General features: G+C 28.0%; 1 protein-coding gene across 1 annotated transcript in view; it reads right to left on the reverse strand.

Moving 5' to 3' along the window:
* LOC100167230 (glycosyltransferase 25 family member) overlaps positions 1 to 22,031 on the reverse strand; it is a 121,715-nt gene that overhangs the window by 12,964 nt on the left and 86,720 nt on the right. Inside the window, exons 6-7 of the mRNA XM_029486844.1 lie at positions 9,496 to 9,570; positions 9,365 to 9,422 (exon numbers count right to left, since the gene is read on the reverse strand). Of these exons, the coding sequence (XP_029342704.1) occupies positions 9,365 to 9,422; positions 9,496 to 9,570 (133 nt within the window). The remainder of the gene's footprint in view (positions 1 to 9,364; positions 9,423 to 9,495; positions 9,571 to 22,031) is intronic.

Raw genomic sequence — 22,031 nt, forward strand, 5'->3', positions numbered from 1 at the left:
TACCAATAGGTTATACAGCTATAATATGGAATCCACCGGAATTATAGACGTAGAGACCTGCAGAGGCCTTTCGTGGCCTGCTTTTTTTAATATTAAAAATAATATATATTTTTTAAATCTTAAAAATATAATATCGTAAGAAATATAAATAATTATTTTATTATGATAAATATTTATATAGATATATCAATATATTTTGTGACAAGAATATACCCAAAGAAAAGTTTTAATTTGTAATGATCGATCGATATTCTATGAAACAAATTCACCCAACTCAATCCCACTAAAACCAAACAAGATTAAATTATTCGATTAAGTAGGTAGGTATACTGTTACATATTATAATCATATTAAGATTTTAAAAAATAATATTTTTTTTAATGCTTTGAAACATCCAAAGATAAAAAGAAACAATTTTTTTATCACAATTTACAATGTTACAACAAAAATGACCTTTTCATCGTTCGTTAAAAATTTTTACGCAAGTAAAACATCAGCGGAACAGAGTACAATTATTCGATTAAAACCGACATATAATTAATCAAAATTAAAAAAATCCACACTTACATAAAAATACCTAAACAATTATCTAATTAAGTACACTCTAAAAAAAAACCCTTAGTGTATAAAGTTTATTTTTTTAATTTACACAAATATATGTACCTACCTAAGTACCTAACCCTTAATTTAAAGTACGCAAAATTATTTTTCTCTTAATTATTATAGATGAAAACCATTGATAAATACAATTTAATACACATTATGTAACTAAGCATATAAAATACTAAAAATATATGTTTTTACATTAACATAGGAAAATATTATATTTTAAACTATATTATAAATAAACATTAAATATTAAAATCCAATATCAAAACTCAAAAATTAATGCCATTATCAACATTTTGTAAATAATACACAATAAATTAGAAGAAAAATTACAGTCATTTTTTTTAATACTCAATATTCGTTTTATTACTACCCCTAAAAGAAAAATGAGAATAAAAGGATGAAATAGGATTTTCTTAAACATTTTTATAAAATATATACTCCATATTATGGTAAAATAAGCTTTGTATGCAGAATAAACTTTTTTTTATGAATACTGTGTTACAACACTTGTCTACAGTTTTATCCTCGTCGAACAGTATGTAACTCAGGAAAAATATGTTAAAATATACAAATCCGGACTTGTTTATTTTTATGAAAGATGAATAGCATATGAAAACACAAATGATGGGTAGAGCAAAACAATTTAATTCGTGTAAAGACTAATACAGAATTATTACATACACTATTTAACAATACAAACAAACTGAATTATTATTTCATTAAAAATCGAATTACAGAAATAATAATAATCTATTAAAAATTTTGAATAAATTAAAAGTCGATGTTTATTAATACTTTTTTTGATTAAAAATTTAAAATAATTTTCCTGTTAATGACTATCACCTGTTGTATAACCAATACCATATGATGAGTCATACTTCGCTATATTATATATTGTAAAAGTGTATACAAGTATACTTCAAACAACATAATATTATGTACCCACTAACGATTACTGCAATTTATGAATACCAGATGGTATTCTGATATAAGACGTGATATGTTTCCTACTAATGTAGACTCTATAAGTGTACATTAAGCGATGAAATGGAATTTTCGAAAACCAACACTCTCAAAGACCATAATTTCAAATTGTTGAGTTATTGTTGTACTACCTACTTAGGAAGTGTCATATCAAATAGAAACTTCTGTTTTTTAAATGTGAAAAAGGAACGTTAATAATTAAAAAAACACCAATACATCGCGTATAACTTAAGACCGGCACAATTCTTACATCAAACACATTATGACTAAACATATGGATAGGATACAACTAAATCTTGCCCAATCGTCTCGCATCGTTTACGTAGGAGTAAGTACACGTGCGCCATCATTACACACATTAAAGTAAGTATATAAATTAGTTCATTCAAACAAAGATTTCGAACAGAGCTCAGTTCAAACATCGCTTGCAAAGCCTTTTCAAAATATTTCTTGTTTTGTTAAAAGATTATTGTGTTACAATTGATTATGTTTTTGTCATTATAACTGAATCACGATTATTGATTTCTTCTTAATATTAGCACTCAGTATTTTCCTTACTGGCTTACTATATTTGTTTTACAGTTTATATAATTTTATATTAATGTTATATCGTTTATTTACTCATCAATATTTGATAAATTATCTATTTAATACTATATAATTGTATCATTATAATTTGTATTCTTTTTATTGAATAATGATGAAGCTTGAGCAAATGTATGATTCAGATATTAAAGTAAATAAGGTAAACGACTTTGTGATTATGTAAATACTGTAATATAAATGTAACCATACAACTGGACTGTATCACTGACTGTACTTACTGTAGTATGATCGTTTGTGAGCAAGTACACCGACTCACTTTAAATTTACATACACCGAAATTCCCTATATATATGCATTATCGAGGTCACTCTATATCCGTATAACAATGAAAGTGATGTCATAATCAGTAATGTTATAACTATAAGGTTAATTGTCAAATACACTATTGATACGTGGACACGCGTGCTAACAGTTATCGAATACTAATATTAATTGTATACATCTTGATCATAAACTTAATTTCTATTGCATAACGCGCATGGGTTATCTAGACGATATCAAATATCGAAATTGTATCATCTCCTATAAAATAAATATAATAATACAGTCATAAATCATATGATGAATAAAAATATAATTGAACTGAAAAAAGAAAAGAAAATCCTAAATCAACCTGAATCCAAGTCTAGACTCAACATAGGTACGTCTACTCGTTAAAATAAGAATCCGCCCTCATATAGTGGTATAAACTTAAAATAATGACCATAAACCACATGATTAAAATCCTTGAAAACAGTATAGGTACTATACAATTAACAAAACATCAAACAAAATAAATAATAACTATGAAAAAAAAATGTATGTAACTTTAAAACAACACAACTACCCACTATACCTGCTTAAAGAATAAGCGGTTAAAAAAACATACAAGTAAACCGCAAAACTTCTATTGATCTCTGTTGTTAAAAACACCATTTTACTCTAAAACTAAAGTAAATATAGGTACATAATAATATTATCTATAACTTACAAATTCACGGAACGCGCTATTTCCTTTGTTTTATACAAACTGGACTCCGATAAATACTGTTAAGTTCGTGAATTGTGTAACTCTTAGTTTTGGAACTATATACACGTACCTATAGTATACAACCTTATAAATGACTATAAACTTTAACCTTCGTATAGTTACGTGAACTACAGTGGTTTAACATAGAATGATTTAGAACAAGAAAGTATACACATTTTGTATAAATGTTAATATGGTACAATACTATATTGAAGTAACATATTATGTTAGTGCAATGTTATTATAATCAATAACCAATTTTGATTTATCTGACAAACAGCAGATATATTGTAGCCGTTTCATACACTTCTACGTTTTATACGGCCGAGCATTCAGTTATGTTTTATAGTTCAGTTACACATCCATACGAAATCCATAAACAAGAAAGTTTTTTGTCGCTATATGAGTTCTATATAACATTTTAGATTATTTATTCGTTATATACAGTTGTATGCTCATTGTTCGTATGTACATAGTCGTATAAATAATATGATGTTACAAACTATAAAATCCAAAATTATTTATAAATTATAAATGAGAACAAATTCAGTAAATAATACTACCACAAAGGCAGATAATTTTATAAACATTTAACTATTTATTCTACTATACAATTAAATATTTAATAAAAAAAAGAAAGTAAAAATTATTCTTTGAAAAACAATTTAATCATACATTTCTAATTATTTCTTATTTAACACGGTTGAACGACAACAAGTACAACTAATGACTAATCACACAACATTTCAATTATATTCTCCGCTGTAATTAAATAACAAGTAAATAAGTTTAAAAACAAAAATAGAAATAAACCAACGGATAAGACTAGAAAGATACTTTTGGAGTATATTTTCGCTTAAAAAAGTATTTATAGGTAGGTAGTAAAAAAAAAAATAATAATAATAATTTATTCCTTATAATACAATTTTATATTATAACTCCCTATGATTAAAGGAATCAGACAAATTTATAAAGGTAACAATGCAAGAACCAAAAACAAATTATATAAAATTGTATTATTTGTAAATTAGAGAATTGTTAATTTGATATTTAAAGTGAACCAGCTTCAAAATATTCTTATCATTACACGTGCGCTCATAGATAGCGAAAGTTCATAAATAGAAGTTTTCCGATATATTATGACTACTATATAAACGTACAATATGATATTACATTCCAATTGATTGGTACGCGCGAGTGCGTATTTTAAATCATAAAACAACCGCTATAACTGAAAACTATTTTACTATTGTGTGATAAAATGAGATACAACTATTTTGGAAATCTAATAACGACCAGAAAATTCAAAATAATATGCGATAGGGGTTAATAACGAAAACATCGAAACGTCGTATTGCAATTATTATTACATCAAATAATTATGTAACCATACTTATACTATAGTATACGCACCCTACCGTCGATAAAAACGCTTTGGTTTTTCAATCGAGAGAATTGGAAAACATACAAACCTAGGTGACCTGAACTGAAAAGTGCGTATACAACACACCGTAATATATCCTAGTCTTTATATTACACACACACACACACACACACACAAACACACGCTTAAATTCTATTCTAGTTTCCTTCTGTATACTATATTCTATAGAGTATTATAGACACACCGCTTTCGATAGACGTCCGGACAACACCATCGAGAGGCTGTTATTGTATTATCCTATAATTGTGTACCTACCTAACTTTCCTATTCCATGTGAATGCACACTTGTCCGTTGGACATCACGAATACTGTTCTCAGATTTATTTGTAGTTTGAACACAACGAATTCTCGATTTATAAGACGCTTACAGTATTATTGTTGGTTTTATCATTTCATCAGAAATAGGAAGATCAATTGATTTTTTTTTAACTTATCATTTGATAACTTATATGCTCAAAACAATACTTTCCGATCAGTTACCTGGCCGCTTAAAAAGGCAAACAGCCGTGTCATTCATAAACTAAAATATAGTAATGAGTAATGACTACTGCATACCGTATAAATGTATAATAATTGAAAAAATAGGCTTCACCTTTTACAGTACTATATAATATATATGATATATACAGAGTGATTCCCCAAGCATGCTAAACATTATGTTTTTCATAATAAACAAATATTTTTTTAAATTTTGATTTTTAGAATTTTGAAGGTTAATGCCCATATATTAACAAAAATATCTTTTTTTCTATTGTCCCGTATTGATACGAACTTCTTTTTTTCAAATATGAATCTCTTTTTTTTTTATTGTAAATTGTTGAGTAGGTAGTTGGTTTTTTTAAAAATTTTGATTTACATCAATTCAAATTCAAACAATCAGGTAGTTTTTTTACCTACAAAATACAAATGATAATAATTCAAGGAAAGTAAATATGGGAACTCTGATTAATTGAAAATTATAGTAGTTAATTATTATAAAAATCATCTAAATGACAATTAACAATACAATATTGAGGTTTTCATTTTAAAAAAAAGTTTGTATCACCACTGTAATCGTATTAAAATCTAAGTACATTTTTGAAAATATGGTCTTTAAGTTTAGGCACTAAAAAATTACAAGTCAGAATTTGTATAAATGCATTATTAAAGAATAAAATGAGGTGCGAGTGTGCTATGCAAGCAACCCTGTATATATATGTATATTGTAAAATCCCTTCTCTTCATAAACATAAAACAACACTTTACAAATTAATTCGACATATTGCGGGACAACATCTTAAGTACCTATAGACTATAGTATAGGAAAAAGTCCATTAAACTAATTGTATTATTATTAATCTTATTGTTTTTAAATATAATTGTTAATAAACATATAGCTAGACATGTAGCTACCCAAGGCTTTCCTAAGGACTTGTGGCATCCGGAGCAAAGACAAAGAATCCGCAAATGCGTACATATCAGTGGCGCCAAATTTCCAACCCACAGGGGAATTTTCCTTCTTAAAACCTTCTCTAATTCAACTTTTTAATTTTAAATTAAACCACTGAAAACGCTTTTTATTTAATTCATTGTTGTTAAAAATGCAATAAGCTTATAATTAAAATAATGTACCGACCTATAAAACTTTTTTATTGTATTTAAGTTATTCTTGGGCTAAAATTATAAGTAATAATAAAATTGTACAATGTAATGTATAATAGACTTAAGTAGGTGACAAAATGTTTAGTTAAACAATACATCATTAAAATAATCAATTCGAAAATCAAACAATTTTATTAAACGTTCTTATAAGTTTTTTAACCCCTAACACCACCCACTCTTTGGTTATAGGGGACTGCAGTACATGAAAATAGGGATCATTGGTGCCTATAGTGTGATCAGTGTATTTAAAAATAGCACAATTAGGGGATGATGCGCTAATGGTTAGGTTAAAACGTTAGGTTTAACCCATTGATATTAAATTTATGAATACGGAATTTTATATAAAAATCTGTAAGCCTACACAACTGATACCTATTGTTTACCTCGACATCATAAAAACACAATTTTTTCTCTTATTTAAATGTTAGGTTCTTTATCGCTCAGATGCTTCTGTGCGAGTGAACCCCATAGTTTCTCACTCCGTGATGTTTGTGTAATAAAGATACGGATGTCATTGAATATCAATGGTTTAACCTCCCTAAATTTAATCAATTTAACAAAAAACATACTGTTCCAACTTACAGTCAACATCAAGCCACTCAAGCATGTCACATGAAAGGTGCCCGACAATGGTGGAGCATGATAATTATATATTAGAGAATCGACCGTGTGTCATATTTATGGGCTTTTACCACGAATCAAGATATATGTATAATTTGTTATATCTTAATTCGTGGTTTCTACAGTTGATATGTTATTATTGTTAATAATAATAATTCAAAAAGTACAAACACTGCACTTGATATACATTTTAAACATAATATTATATTATTTGATATAAATAAAATCCAAATAATAATTTTTTTATCAAGTATTATAAATAATGTACCCATATTTCTATAACATTTTTTATTTTTTATTGTAAGTATGAAAGCGTGGGTCTCCCTCGGCCGGCCCTGGGAACGGAACTGCATATATATTATACCTTTAAACTATAAAAAATAAATAATAATATTCAGTAATATAAATGCTTATTAGAATAGTATGCACAGTGATAGATTTTCAATAGTGTGTGCTCACTGATCTTTCACAATAAGTTGTTTAGTGACAATTTGAATCTCTTTCTCAACTATTTTTGAGTTCTATAGAATCAAATACTATACTGTTTTTTAATTATTTTTTCTCGTAAAAATACAATTAGGTAGGTGCTATAAATATTATTCAATAACAATATATAATGTGATATTATAAACAGTAAAACTTATTGTCTTGAAAAATATAAACGTTTGTAAAAATGTTTTTTAACGTAATTTGAATTTATTACAAAACAAATTCTTTACAATTTTTAAGTATTTTATTTTTTTGAAAGACAGTTGAGATATGTTTTTAATTCAATATTCTCCATCTAGAATAATATTTTTCTGAGATTTGTATATAGAAAAATTTAATTTAAAACAAGTGGTTAATTAGTTATAAATATTTAAAAGTTTTGATAAGGGTAGTGGAATGCCACAGAGAGGACCTCACAAAAGTGTTGGTCAACTACTCCACTTATCAAAACTTTATACACCATTATAGCTTATCGAAAATTAATTCAAAATATACCTAATTTTGTATACAAGAAGCATAGAACTGCTCAGAAAAATATTCTGAAAAATTATTACCCAGTACGTATACTATTACAGTAATATTATAAACTACGATAAGTATTATACATATAAATACCACCCTACGAATTTCATTTAAGACATTTCTCAACTTCATTACTTAACACCCCCGAGTCCTCAACCTGCACACGCATCCATCAGCGAACAGGCGTCTTCCTCGTTCATCTTCTGCGTGACATTGGTTTTCGACGGTACAATATCATTGGGATAATGGATTTACGACAATTGAAAAAATCGAAAAGAAACTTACGACCGCCATGCCCTGTTTATAGTCTCCGCGGCGACAATATCATCGTTATCGCCAACGAACCAAAGACACACGTCGTGTGCCGTTACTAATATTTATTTTACCACGAGTGGATTCGAGACTCCATAAAAAACACTATAATAATAATGAATTTCCACACAGCAATAGAAGAAGGAATTTAAAGGATAAGTTTTTCTTGGCGCAATTCTCAAGACGGCATCATAATAATATCAATTCGAAACGCGAGGGTAGATCAATATTACGATAAATGTACGAAACAATACCACCTCACTGAAACAATGATCGCTTATAAGTTATAACAAACCTTATTTATAGTTGAGAATGTTTATACTGTTCGATAATTTTTGTACCACACTCTCGTATCTGTACAATACACATATTATATTGATAATTTATTTTGCACCTCGAGAGCGAACTAATTCACTAGGTAACATATAATATATTACACAATGATTAATAAAAATATTATTGCTATACAGTATGTCCCAGAAGTCTCGTATCATCCTTAGTATCTCCGTGGAAAATCAATATATTTAAATGCAATTTTCTTTACAGTCATAAGTATGGAAATTCTGATCAAATAGCACAATATTCGTTTTGTTTTTTAAAAATTCAAAAATTATTAAAAAAAATTTTTAGACAAATATGTTTTTTAAATTTCCAAGACAGCCATTTTATTGATCGTATTTTTTAAAACAGTTCAAAAAAAAAAAAATATTAAAATTTAATGAAAATTGTTCAAGTTAGAGCTAATTATTATTTTGAATTTCTAAGAATAATACAAGTTATGTTACATATACATACGGCATGCAAAATTCGATTGGGCATGTTAATTATTACAATAACTCTGATTTTTCGGCTAAAATTAAAAATAATAATTAGCCTATTAAAAATAATTAACTTAAAATTTTCATTAAATTTAAATTTTTTTTTCTGAATTATTTTAAAAAATATGATCAAAAAAATGGCTATCTTGGAAATTTAATAAACTTATTTGCCTAATAGAAATGTTTGATAATATTTTGATACGGGACTTCTGAGACACACTATATTATGTCTGTCGTAGTATAAACGGGACACGCTCAATAATAATTTAATTTAATTTAACTTAATATTTAAAAGAGCAATATTACCTTTGCCCAAATTCTGTAATGGCTCATGAAGCATCCAATCTCTCCTTTAGTTATTGGCCTATAAAAGACAACAATTAAAACATAATTAAATATAAAACGTTCTTCAAAGCAAAATAATAAAACTAATTTACCGTTTATAATAGGGGTCTTTATAACCAGGCATGAGCCTCACGCCCATGAACTCCAAATCCGTTTCGGTCAGGGCTCTGGAAATAAAAACACAATTAATTTACACTCTATGTTATCGTTGTAACCGCATTCAATAATTTAGGAGCATGGGATATAAGTGCTATAAGGTATAAAGGTGTATTCAAGATTACTGACAATTACGCTTTATTCGTTTTTACAATGGAACTCGAACTACATAATACCCACGATTCAAACCACCGGCAATTTATTTTACTATGTTGGACATTTTTTTAAGACTATTGAACGTGACAATCTCGAAATTAACTACTCGAAGTGAAATTCTTTTTAAATGTATTTATTTTAATTTATCTAAAATTTTGGTTATTTCAATTTCAATTTTAAAGCATTAAAATGTATTTAATCTTCAGAGGTCACATACAATTAACTCATCCATGATTAATAATTTTACGCTTATATTATCTGATCTAAACAATCTTAGATAAAACATCCTGCTAAAACGAATCCATCATATTATTTAAAAAGTCCAAATTTTATACAAGATACGCAATTTGGTTATCAAATTAAAAACTCAACCCTTATTGTTTCAACTAAACCTACACCAAATACATGTATACGCTCAAATAAAAATATCGACAGCTCTCGATTGGAAAAAATATTACACAGCTGCCTTTCTAGACATTTCGAAAGCTTTCAACCACGCATGTCACCAATATCTCCTTTTAAAAATAAAACTTCCTGCTTCCTTAGAATTTTTTAACAATTTAATTTTATCTTACTGAACGCACTTTTACATTTCGCGTTGAATCAGAGCTTTTCTACGAAACTCCAATACAAGATGCTGTTCATCCAAGGACCAACAATTAATAACACGTTCGTTGCAAACTACAAAGACGATAAGGCCGTTATATTCTTCCGTAAGGGCCCAGTAATCATTACTGAAAAACTACAGTCACATTTAAATAGGGAACCTGGACGATTTGTAAACAAAATGGTACTTCAAAGTTACCGAATCCAACTAATCCAAATCTATACACATAAGATTTTCATTAAGAAATGGAAATTGTCCACTTTAATAATATACAAATACCCAATTCGCAAAAGACTACATATATAATATTATGAATGACATTCGACAAACGTCTTACCTGGTCCCGCATTAACATAAAATAAGAATCATGCTAAACAGAAAACGGTTGCTCCATAATTAATGATCAAATCATTTGAACTCATCGCGCAAATCTAACTATATTTACAAGCTCCTTCTAAAGTTATAAATTATAATTAACAACAACCAATAATTATTACTTATACTGAAAACGTATAAATAGTTTATTACATTTATTAAAATATAAAAAAAATTTGGTTGTTTATTTCTAAGTCAAGATACACATCGTATATAGATGCACATAAAAAATCTGAAATTATTATAAGTACCCAAAAATCATTCAAATTTATAGTAAAATATTACATTTTGTAGTGACGTATTAACCGTATGATCATAATGGTATATTATATACTATATACGTGACTTATAAAAGCATTGATTACATTTTTCACCCTTCGCCAAATAATATCATGAATATTATCGTAACTTAATCAAATTATAAAAATGTCAATCTATTATCTCATTTTAATAAGAAACTTAAGCAACTTTGAAATGAATATTATACTCAAGATGAAAAATGAATTACATATTCAAAAAATATGTAGAGAAATAAGAAAAAGCTTTAAATATGTGAAAACTTGATTTATTTAATTTATTTTAAGATGGAAAAAATGATTTATATCGAGGGGGAAATTGAACAGGATAAATGATAAAAAATGAAATATACAACAAAATCCTTTTATTAATTACAAAAGACTATAATATTATAACTATAATTATTTTTATTTTAACTGTTAACGAAACTTTAAAATTAATTTTCCGTTAAATCATAAAAAAGAAAAACAATAATAAAAATCAACAAAAATACAAGAAACTTTATCTTACTTTAATAATACAATTATAAAATTATAAACGACGTCAGTTATATTTCTTAAAGTTTCTTAAACAAACGATCCAAATTCTAAATGGATTTTAACTTCAACTAACCATTTTATCAGGTACCTTATCTAAAATTCAACAGAATTTTATTTCCTATAAATATTTTAGTCGTATACTTTTAATTTATGAATTCTGAGACAATTTAAATTGGAGTATTTATAAAATAAAAATATCTTTACGTATGCCTATGGTTTTTAAATATTCGTACGCAATTAATACCTACCTAGAACAATAAAAATTCTCCAGTACCTGACAAATTCTTGAAAAAGACGAAAGCTTTAATAAAACATTATTTTTACTTAAAAATTACTCGTTGTCTATATACTACGTTGTTTTTATCGGTACACTGATACTTATATTGTTTCTATTAGGATATAACACACTTGAGTAAAAACCAACAACAAAATTTATCAGAATTTAGGCGAGTATTGCGAGTATTAAACTGAATAGTGACAGAGGATTGGGTAAATATTTTAGGTACAACATATCACACTCCGGACCAAATATATTACATGGAAACAGATTGTACCACATGATAATAAAATAATAGAACAACGTAAATCATAGAACAGTTGGCATCCTAAATGGTTTCAAGTTGTATATTTATCACTCTAATGGGGGGGTTTAAATTTAAAATGATGTCCGCAACGGAAAATGTTGTCACTATACAAACACGATATCATTAAGCTATTCACAGTTATTCTTTTGATTCACGAACACTAAAGATTATCAAAAATAATTAAGCTCAGCATAAAACATCATCTTGTCCGGAAATACTTTGAATAATACTATTCAGTAGAAATGTTTTGTTTTGTTTTATTCAGTAGTTAGCATAAATATTTTACAAGCTATATAAATCATATTTTATGCCATACCCTACATTTAAATTGTTTTCGCATAATGGTATACCTTCGAAATACAATCATAAACATCAGCTTGAACAAGTTTGATTTTAAATAATACCCATTATAAACAAATTATGTGATTTTAAAATCCATTATAAGTTTGGAAATATTAAAATAATTATACAGGTACATACATACGGCATACAAGTTAATAAGCAGACACTTTAAAAAATTCATTTTTATTTTTTATTCAGCGAAAAATATTTTAAAACTTAAAAGAGAAACACTTGCGTGAATACAAATTATTTTTGCACATGGTGCGGTCAACGTTTGATTCGTATAATAGTGTAGCCTGCGTGCATACAAATCAAACGTTCCCACAAACCATATTTCATAAAAAAAATTCTAAAACGACTCTCACCCGTACCCCTATAAATTATAGTGTTCCCCGCCGAACACCACTCAAACGGACAAATTGTAAACAACTCGTTCGTATATGCACAACGATATTAACTTTTTCAATCAATAATGCTATAATTTAATTTGCCTAAATTTTAACTGTGAAGTACCTAGTAAAATACACACTCGACTCCTAAATATTATTAGAGTGGTTGGCACTCGTTAGCGCGACTCGAAATGTAAAAAACTGCCTAAACTTTTTGTAAAAAGCCACAATGGTTCATTTATATACGAATAGATAGCAAGTTTTTTTTAGAATATAAATTGGAATTACAAACAGATTCGGATTGCTACTTTTTAATTTGCAAAACATATTTTTTAATACTCAACGGAATTATTCATAACACAAAACCAAACGCCAAAATTATTAGTAGTTTCGATATACATATTGTATTTGCACCAATTAAAGTCGGTCAAACAAAAACAAAACTAAATGTTACTAGTACAGCCAAAATAAATACTCACATCTCATATTATATATATATAATAACTATAATAATAATAATATACCACGATTAACGTAAACAAGTTATTAATTAATGTAGGTACAACATTAATCTATTATCTCACTTGTTTTTACAAGCGTTAAATATAATTAGTATATTATGTTTATAAGTTTTACAAGATTAGGTATTACATTTATCAATTCTTTTTTTTTTTTTTTAATGATTTATTTATACAAGTATACAACAAACTAATAATTATTTTGAAATATAATATTTTTACCTGAACATTTTGTTAGTAACAGCTTTTAAGGAGAGACAGAGGCGCCTTTGGCCTTTCTGTAAATTATATAAAAATGCAAAATGACTGAAATTTACTAATAAAAATAATTAATACCAATTAAAAATTATTTTGTACAATTATTCTTCTCTCCTTCCAAAATAATAATGTTGAAAAAAAATTCACTATTGGTATTTTATAACATAAAAGTCGAATATTTAACAGATAATTTAATATGAATTATAACCTTTAAATATTTTAATATTGTGATAAGACCATTTATGATCTGTTATTACAGCAAAAGTAAAAAATAAATTGAGAATTTTGAGATTTTGAGATCTTATACTGTTGCACGGTTATCGAACTGTCGAGAATCAAAAATAGTATATAGGTAATATACTTAATAGTATGACGTTGGCATGTCTATATTATTAGATAATTTGTGTTTAATTTTATCACCAAATTGAAACAAACGTGTTTAAATACAGTAAGTTATTGTTTCTTTTAAAAATTATGAATACAACATTTATACAAAAAGCACACGAAAAAACGAAACATATAATAAATATAATACCTACATATTATGTGTCTTGGCGCAGCGCGTTGGCTGCTACCAGTCCCGTAATGCAACTGAGAGTAAGTAACGCCCGTTGCTACTATAGTTACTGGATGGGTGACCACCCGGGTTCGTAGTAATAAATATCTTGCCACACATACACGTGTTTGCTTTCCTACCGGTTACAACCGTAACAACACTTAAATATATAACCTTACCAACCACAGTTAATAATCCCCTATACAACAGCTAATGACCATAGTTTCCGGGCTTAAGTTCAATATAAAAAAAAAAAATACCTACACAATGTAGTATCTATAAATGAAGCGAAATTGGAATATAAGAGGAATATTTGTATGGGTACATAAAATATATAGTTACGTTAATTACGGCAGTGACAATGGCAGATGCTGTTTTTGACTTTGTATGCTGAAGGTACGTTAAAGCAAACTTGTTATTAAATAATATGCAGTCCTATTGTATAAACGTAAGAAGATTAAAATACTGGTGTTCGGTTACGTAAGATACACTTAATAATTTATTATTATTATTATTGCTCAAGCGTGTTTAAGAACAGAAAATACGAAAACAAAGATAATAAATAGCGCGAGACCCGACAGCAGTAGAAATAATTGTGAAAAAAAACGAACGTAAGTGAATATAAATTGTATTATTTTTATTTCCCGATTGCAGTTCGGTTTATTCTTAGAGTAAATAGTTTTTGACTCAGAAGGAGCTCAAGGAGCACGCGCTTCGTGGAGGTATGAGGAGAATAAATCTCGCCCCTCGGCTATCTTTTTTACAGCATAAGATATTATATTAAAGTTAGTATTTTTTTATTTACAATGCGTGCATAGTTTCATCTTTTACCTCGAGTAATAAATTCAAACCTACGTTACCGGAGTATCCGAGACGAATTGAACTAAATTTTAATTTTAAATTCTCTGTAAATTCATACATCGAATTTGCAGGTACATTTTAATTTAATCAATAATATCAATCATACAAACTATCACATACCTATTATATACATCAGATATATGCATATGATAAAATATTATATATGCTATTACTATATCTATAATGCCTGCTAATATATCCAAGTAATTTAAATACTTATTTTATTTATTTCACATGCCATGTATAATGTATATGAGAAAAAGTTTAAAAATAATAATTGACACTGCAGGGTATACAACATACATGGGATGTATAGGATAGTAAAATTCTGAAAGCAAACATTATTTTGTAGGTATATAAGTAATATTATCAAAGTGCACATTTGACGTTAATTAATTTCAAAAATCCAGTAAACTTCTCGAGCCGATTATCTATGGCAAATTTATAAAGGTTGGGGAGGGGGTGCATTATGGTTCAACGACGAGTTATTTTGTAATTTGAAAGCGTTAATATTTGTTTACTCTGGTCAATAAAACACAAAAGCAAACAGTTATCGATAAGAATTTACAATACCCTCACACAAATCAATCATTTGGCCTACACCGAAAACGGTTTTATTCCGAATACGCGTTGTTCTTATCACCCGATATATTATTATTTATCACCAAAAACGGTCGACTCACGGGGTCACGCGTTTTTCTTAGGCGTATTAAAAACGACACCGCGTCACCGAGTATATATAATACGACTTACAGATAATGTCACTTCGACAAAACGTTTCGCTATATTTCATGATTGATTTTTTTTCCCGCGAGAAAACTGCGACTCGCAAAGTCTTAGATCCCGTGAGGGAAAACGCGAAACGCCATCACAGCGGTGCGACGATGTTTACGGCGGCGGTACATTCGCGTCACATCTATGCTCATTGCTCGCCCATTTTTAACCTACACGATCGACTTGTATAAGGGCTCATATACATGGAAACATTTGGGGTGTTTGAACAACCGTTTACGTCGGAAAACAGTGTCGTATTATGTAATGCATTTATAGTGATTCAACAATCATCACGCACAGCCCCCATTCCGCTTTGCTCTCCTGCAATCATGCGCTTATTCAAATTCTAGTTTTTCGAATAACTAACCATAGATGTATACTTAAAGGTAATATTTTAAATACATAGATGTCGTACGGCGTCACTGAGTGTTTTGTGGTGATGAAATGTCTTTTTTTCAAACAAGAATCTCACATTTTTAAAAATTTCAATGTATCTAAATCAAAGTTTGCACGATTATCTGAGGTCATGGACTTAAAATAGGTATACTAATTATAATAGTCCATGGTAATATAGGTTTAAAAGTTATGAGGACTTTGACTATATTATTAAAACCATAGTAAATAATAGGTATTAATTATTAATATCTATCCATTCGATTTTACAAATTATAAAAATTTTCTGAGAAATAAATAAGTACTCTACTTACAATGTTTTTTTAACTGTTTTCCGCGGAACCCTGGGGTTCCGCGAATAACTCGTAGGGGTTCCATTACTCCAAACTTCTATTCTCTCTTTTTGATTAGTTATTAATATTCATTTTCATAGAGGTTCCGCATAAAAAAATAAAAATTGTTTGGTGTTCTGTGATATCAAAAAGCTTAAGAAACATTGCAGTCTATTAAATATTACATCCACGGCCCATCGTATGTTCAATTTATACGTAACCATAACTCCATGAATACATTATATACGCGCAACATAATATATATATATATGTAGTAATTTAAAAAAAAAAAATAAAAAGGAAAAATAAATGTACAAAATATAAATGATGGAATTTTTTTAAAACGTGACATATACATATAGTGCGGTGTTAAGGTAAGTAAAAGTATAACGTACAACAGTGTATCGGTATAACCACAAAGCACAATACTCAAACGCTGTCTGTTGTATGAATGTAATATATTTATATGTATATAAATCAATTTCGACGGGGAAAAGAGGAGAAAAAAAGCGGCGACAAGTGACTATTTTTCTTACACGCCGTACAGTAGATGGTTCTCTTTTTCCTTTCGTTCTTTAAACATTCGTTTCGTGTTTGTGAAGGATTTAAAAATAAACAAGCATTTCGGCGTTTTTCGGACCCAACGGCCATTTCAGCGGAATCAGTTTGTTTTTTAAAAAATATTCTCGCGCACTCTGTGAGAAAACGATTGCAGCGGGCATCGATACGAATATTGTGCTACTTTTTATTCAGGTCCCGTGATTCTAGTGTGTTATAACAAACGTGATATACACGATTGAGGTGAGGAAGTGGGGGGGGGGGGGGGGCGGCGACGACAACGACGACTCACCTCGGCCGGAAGGTTTGTCCGCGGCGGCGCGGTGGCCTCATATATATGCGAGAGGAAATTTTCTCCCCGACGTAAGTAATTTGTACCAGTGCGGTGAGCAGGTACCTATATATAAATATATTAAGCATAACAAGTGTACGTTTGTGTGTATGTGTGTTTGTTTTGTACGGGTGTGAGTGCGTGTGAGTATATGTATATACTTCATAATGTTAGTATATAGATATAGTCGTAGACCGCGTACCACCTGGCACCGAGGAAACGTGTTTAGCAGCTATTATCAATTTTAATCTCCGGACTTAATTTCCAGATAATAATAATAATATTTTGTTGGTGTTTTTCGAACGAACAGCAGTTGATATTTATTTATTTTTTAATTCTACAGAATTACGTTCCACGATTCCACCGCGGGATGAACAAATAAAGTACTTGCAACCTAACAGACGCACATAATATACTTATGTCTTGTTTTTGATTTTACTTCCTGAATTATTATGGTACTCAGAGAGGTTCAGCAAATGAATGCCTCTAAATTCACCAGTTACAATTATTTTCCATACTCAAACCTGGTAAGACACCAAGTGCCGGGCACTACGGTCATCGGTAAACCATCCACAAACATAACATACTCTGGAAAGCAAATGTTTTACTAGATGCACGCTCTGTCTAAATAAAACAAGACAAAAATAAAACCTACAAAATTCTCAACAATTTTATTTAAATTGAATATCGAATATCGAATCGAATGTGTGTATTTCATATAAAAATCACATTCTTTTATTTTTGTATTTTTTTCATAAATAATAATAAACTACTGGAAAATTGCTATATCTATAAAATAGATAATGTAAAGGCGAAGGTATACGATGGAAAAAAAGTAATAAGAAAATGATAAAAAAAAACAGTAAAACACAATACAACTCTAATTTGGATGCGGGGGGTTTTCCGAAATATTAAATAACGCGCGCTCAGACACATACGTAGCGGAAATTATGTTGTATAGAGTGTAACCTATATTTCACAGTTCCTTTTATTTATTTTTTTCTGTGCACAATTATATACAAAACAAACATTTTCTATGAAAAAATGCATTTAGGCATTTTTAATTCAAATTACATTAGAACCATTGAATTAGCTGCAAAATGTATTCACTGAAAATGTAAATATTATATAATATTAAAAACGTGTTTATATTTCATAAAGATAACACATTTATATATTTTACTATACATTCAATCATCATATCATTCCAATTGACGTTTATTATGCACCAAAAAATATAACAAATAATTACACTAATAAATTGTACATATCATATTATGAATAAAATTCATCGTCGCATAAATACATTTAAGTACCGCGTAAAAAACGATTCGTAGACATTAATTTGTATTATCTATTCGTGTGAGTTTTATTTATAACATAACAAATTAACAATATTACACCAAACCCTGCGATTGACGATTGAGAGAAGGATAGGACGGGTGAAAAGAGTAAAAATTAAAAATAACACATACAAATATATCAATATGTCAACGTTGTATAATATGTACTATATATTATATTGTATAGATTATCACTACGAGTAATTATATCACCACTATAAATTCGTAAAATTTACACAACTAAACAATTGTACGTTTTACATTCGGTGCCGAAAAAAATACATCGAACAAATAATTTATCGTTTTATATAACGACTTGGTGGTTTTATGCCAAGTTTAAAAACAAATTGTATATATGCACCGCAACCTTGAATTATAGTAAACGCACGCGTCGTATTCGTATTTATAATTCGTTAGATTAAAAATGTTTTTAAAAAAATTCACTACTTGTCTATCAACGGGTATACCTATAAATATGTTTATACGATCGAATTACGAGAGATCTTTGTGGAATGGTATAATTTGAATTTGAAAAGTTTTCTCGAGAATTGTTTAATTGAACAAAATGTAATTTTAATCGACGGCCGTAATTAATATTTATACAGTGCACCGATTCGAATGAACGTATAGTAAATTTACCAACACGAGCTTTTGTTTTCGGTGAATATTAGTTACAATTTATTATTAAATATGTTAAGGGCCATGTGGGAAATCTGTCATTGTGAGAAATACCCGGATACTGATCACGTTGCCCTATATAAACACGTGCCAAGTAAGAGAATATCGATAATTTCTAACAGTGTTCAGGCATTATTTACGCAATGACCATGTTAAACGGACCACATCAGATCACATAACTAATAATTTACGCACCCTAATAAGAAGTAAGCCATTTAACGCGACCCCAGATGGATCAAAAGTCATAAATGTTAATATGCACATTGCACATTATTACCAATGATGGTACGCCAGTACGCCCAAACACAAGTATCGTTTTCAAACCTATTCTAACTAATGGAATTCATGATATTTTAATAAGTCAGATATTATGCCAACCACATCACGCTTTTTATTCGATCATAGAATTATTTATTTTATTTATTCAATTAATTGTTTAAAAATGAAAGACAACACATTTTTAATTAGATAACAAACACATTATATTATTCTTAATAGCTTGTAACTATGGACTAATTCAATACAAAGCACTGTAATAAATAATAACATTACATATTATAATTATTAAATCGCATATACACATCATTTTGACTTTTATCGTTAACGAGACACACACTATTTTCTAGTATGAATGAATGACCACACAAAATGGTAATAATTCGAGTGTACAGTAGTTTAATAAAAAAAACATATAATATTACTATTGAAGTTGTACACAGTACTCAGGTGACTTGTTAAATATATTATCTAAATTCCGTTAGCCAAATTGTATAAATCATTGTGGAAATCGAACGGACCAAAATCGTGTATAATATGCAAATGTATTAATTGAATAGTTAAGTTTTTCAACTAAAAACAATAATAAAAAAATAACAATTATTACAAAATCATAAAAATCATCATTTTGTGAAGGTAACAATAACCATAAACCATACATATCTGTGATAATACAATATATGTCTATAATAATACGGAAAACTGGAAATATAAATTCATGCAACTGAATTGATTTTAACATAATAAACGAGTAAACGAGATTTCGTTCTAAATTTTACAAAATTCTAATAAATACGTGCGATTAAAAACAAAATTAAAATTACATTATTCAAACACTAAAATATAAATATATATATACAATATTATAAATATTATGAGTATGTACTAATTCTAAAATCTACTGCGTACCTACTCAAAGTCAAATTTACAGAGCTTAACATACTAGCTAAACCTACATTATCATAAATTATTATTAGTTAAAAAAATGTGTCACGTTAAATAACATTTAATTACGATGTGTTGGTCCTACTTATATAATAAATTAAAAATTACTGATAACATTCTAAAATAATTTAAATATAACTTGAAAATTCAATTTAATCAAATCATACTTATTTTGGTACTCAATAAACATAATATATATATATTATTTCTCAAATATAGTTGCTTGATAATTTATTAAGTTAAACTACCACACAACAGTATAAAATGACAAAATATCTAATCAAGTTAGACAATTAAATTTAGAAATATATTTACAGACGTTAATTTACTTCGATTCGATTTATTTATCAGATTTGCAAATTTACATTCACGAGATTATTTTAAAATCGATAACCTAATACAGTAAATTATAAATGTATTGATTTTTTCATCAGCTATTTATTTTATAATAATAATACATTTTTAATTAGGTACTTAAAACTTTATAGAGCTTTCATATTTTTAAAAATGATTCCTTCCTAAATCGACTTTTGATTTTCAAACTGCAATATAATCACAGTTTATCGTAGAATATTGGATAATGCTGAATATTTTCCCGTACATTTTTATGTATCGGCATACGATAATCGATATTGAATAAATAGTCTATTATATAGATACATAAACGTTAAGCGGAGAACCGCATAGTGATGTGATATGGCAACTAAATGTAATCACCCTAAAGCTTGCAACCTAGCAAAGTACTTTTTTCATTTTGAATTTTAAACAGATATAAAAATGTACAAAATAATATTCTGTAATATACCTATAGTTACTATATAAATATACAAAAAATCGATATTTCATTTGGATTATCTAAAAATTAACTGTAAAAAAAGTACTGATGTCACGTAGGTACACGAAAACATACTGTCTGATTAAGTACTAATGATTTAACATTTAAAAACAATGATTAACTATCGAATGCAAAAAAGAATTCAAAACATAGCTCGGTCAGAAAAACAGAAATTGAGATTGTATTTCAAAATTATAATACGTATAAAAAATAAAGTCTTGCAAAATTAAAAATTATATATATAGCAATTAGCAATAAATATAAAATCAATTTCTAAAAAAAACACGCCAGTGATTTTGCCAATTTTATAATAGTTTATCTTGAAACATAATATAAACTATCGTAATTGTCTATAATCTATGTATTTATCATTAATGTCTAAATTAATACCGATCTATAAAGCTCTGTGATTTTTTTCCTATTGATCCAAACATCACAAGACTCAGATAAAAAAGTAAAAGTTATTGAATTAATAAACGTTCTAAGATTATAAAGGATTTTTTTTTAACGTTGAAAAAAATAACA

This window comes from Acyrthosiphon pisum, chromosome A1 (genome assembly GCF_005508785.2).
Source record: "Acyrthosiphon pisum isolate AL4f chromosome A1, pea_aphid_22Mar2018_4r6ur, whole genome shotgun sequence".
In the NCBI taxonomy this organism is placed as follows: Eukaryota; Metazoa; Arthropoda; class Insecta; order Hemiptera; family Aphididae; genus Acyrthosiphon; species Acyrthosiphon pisum.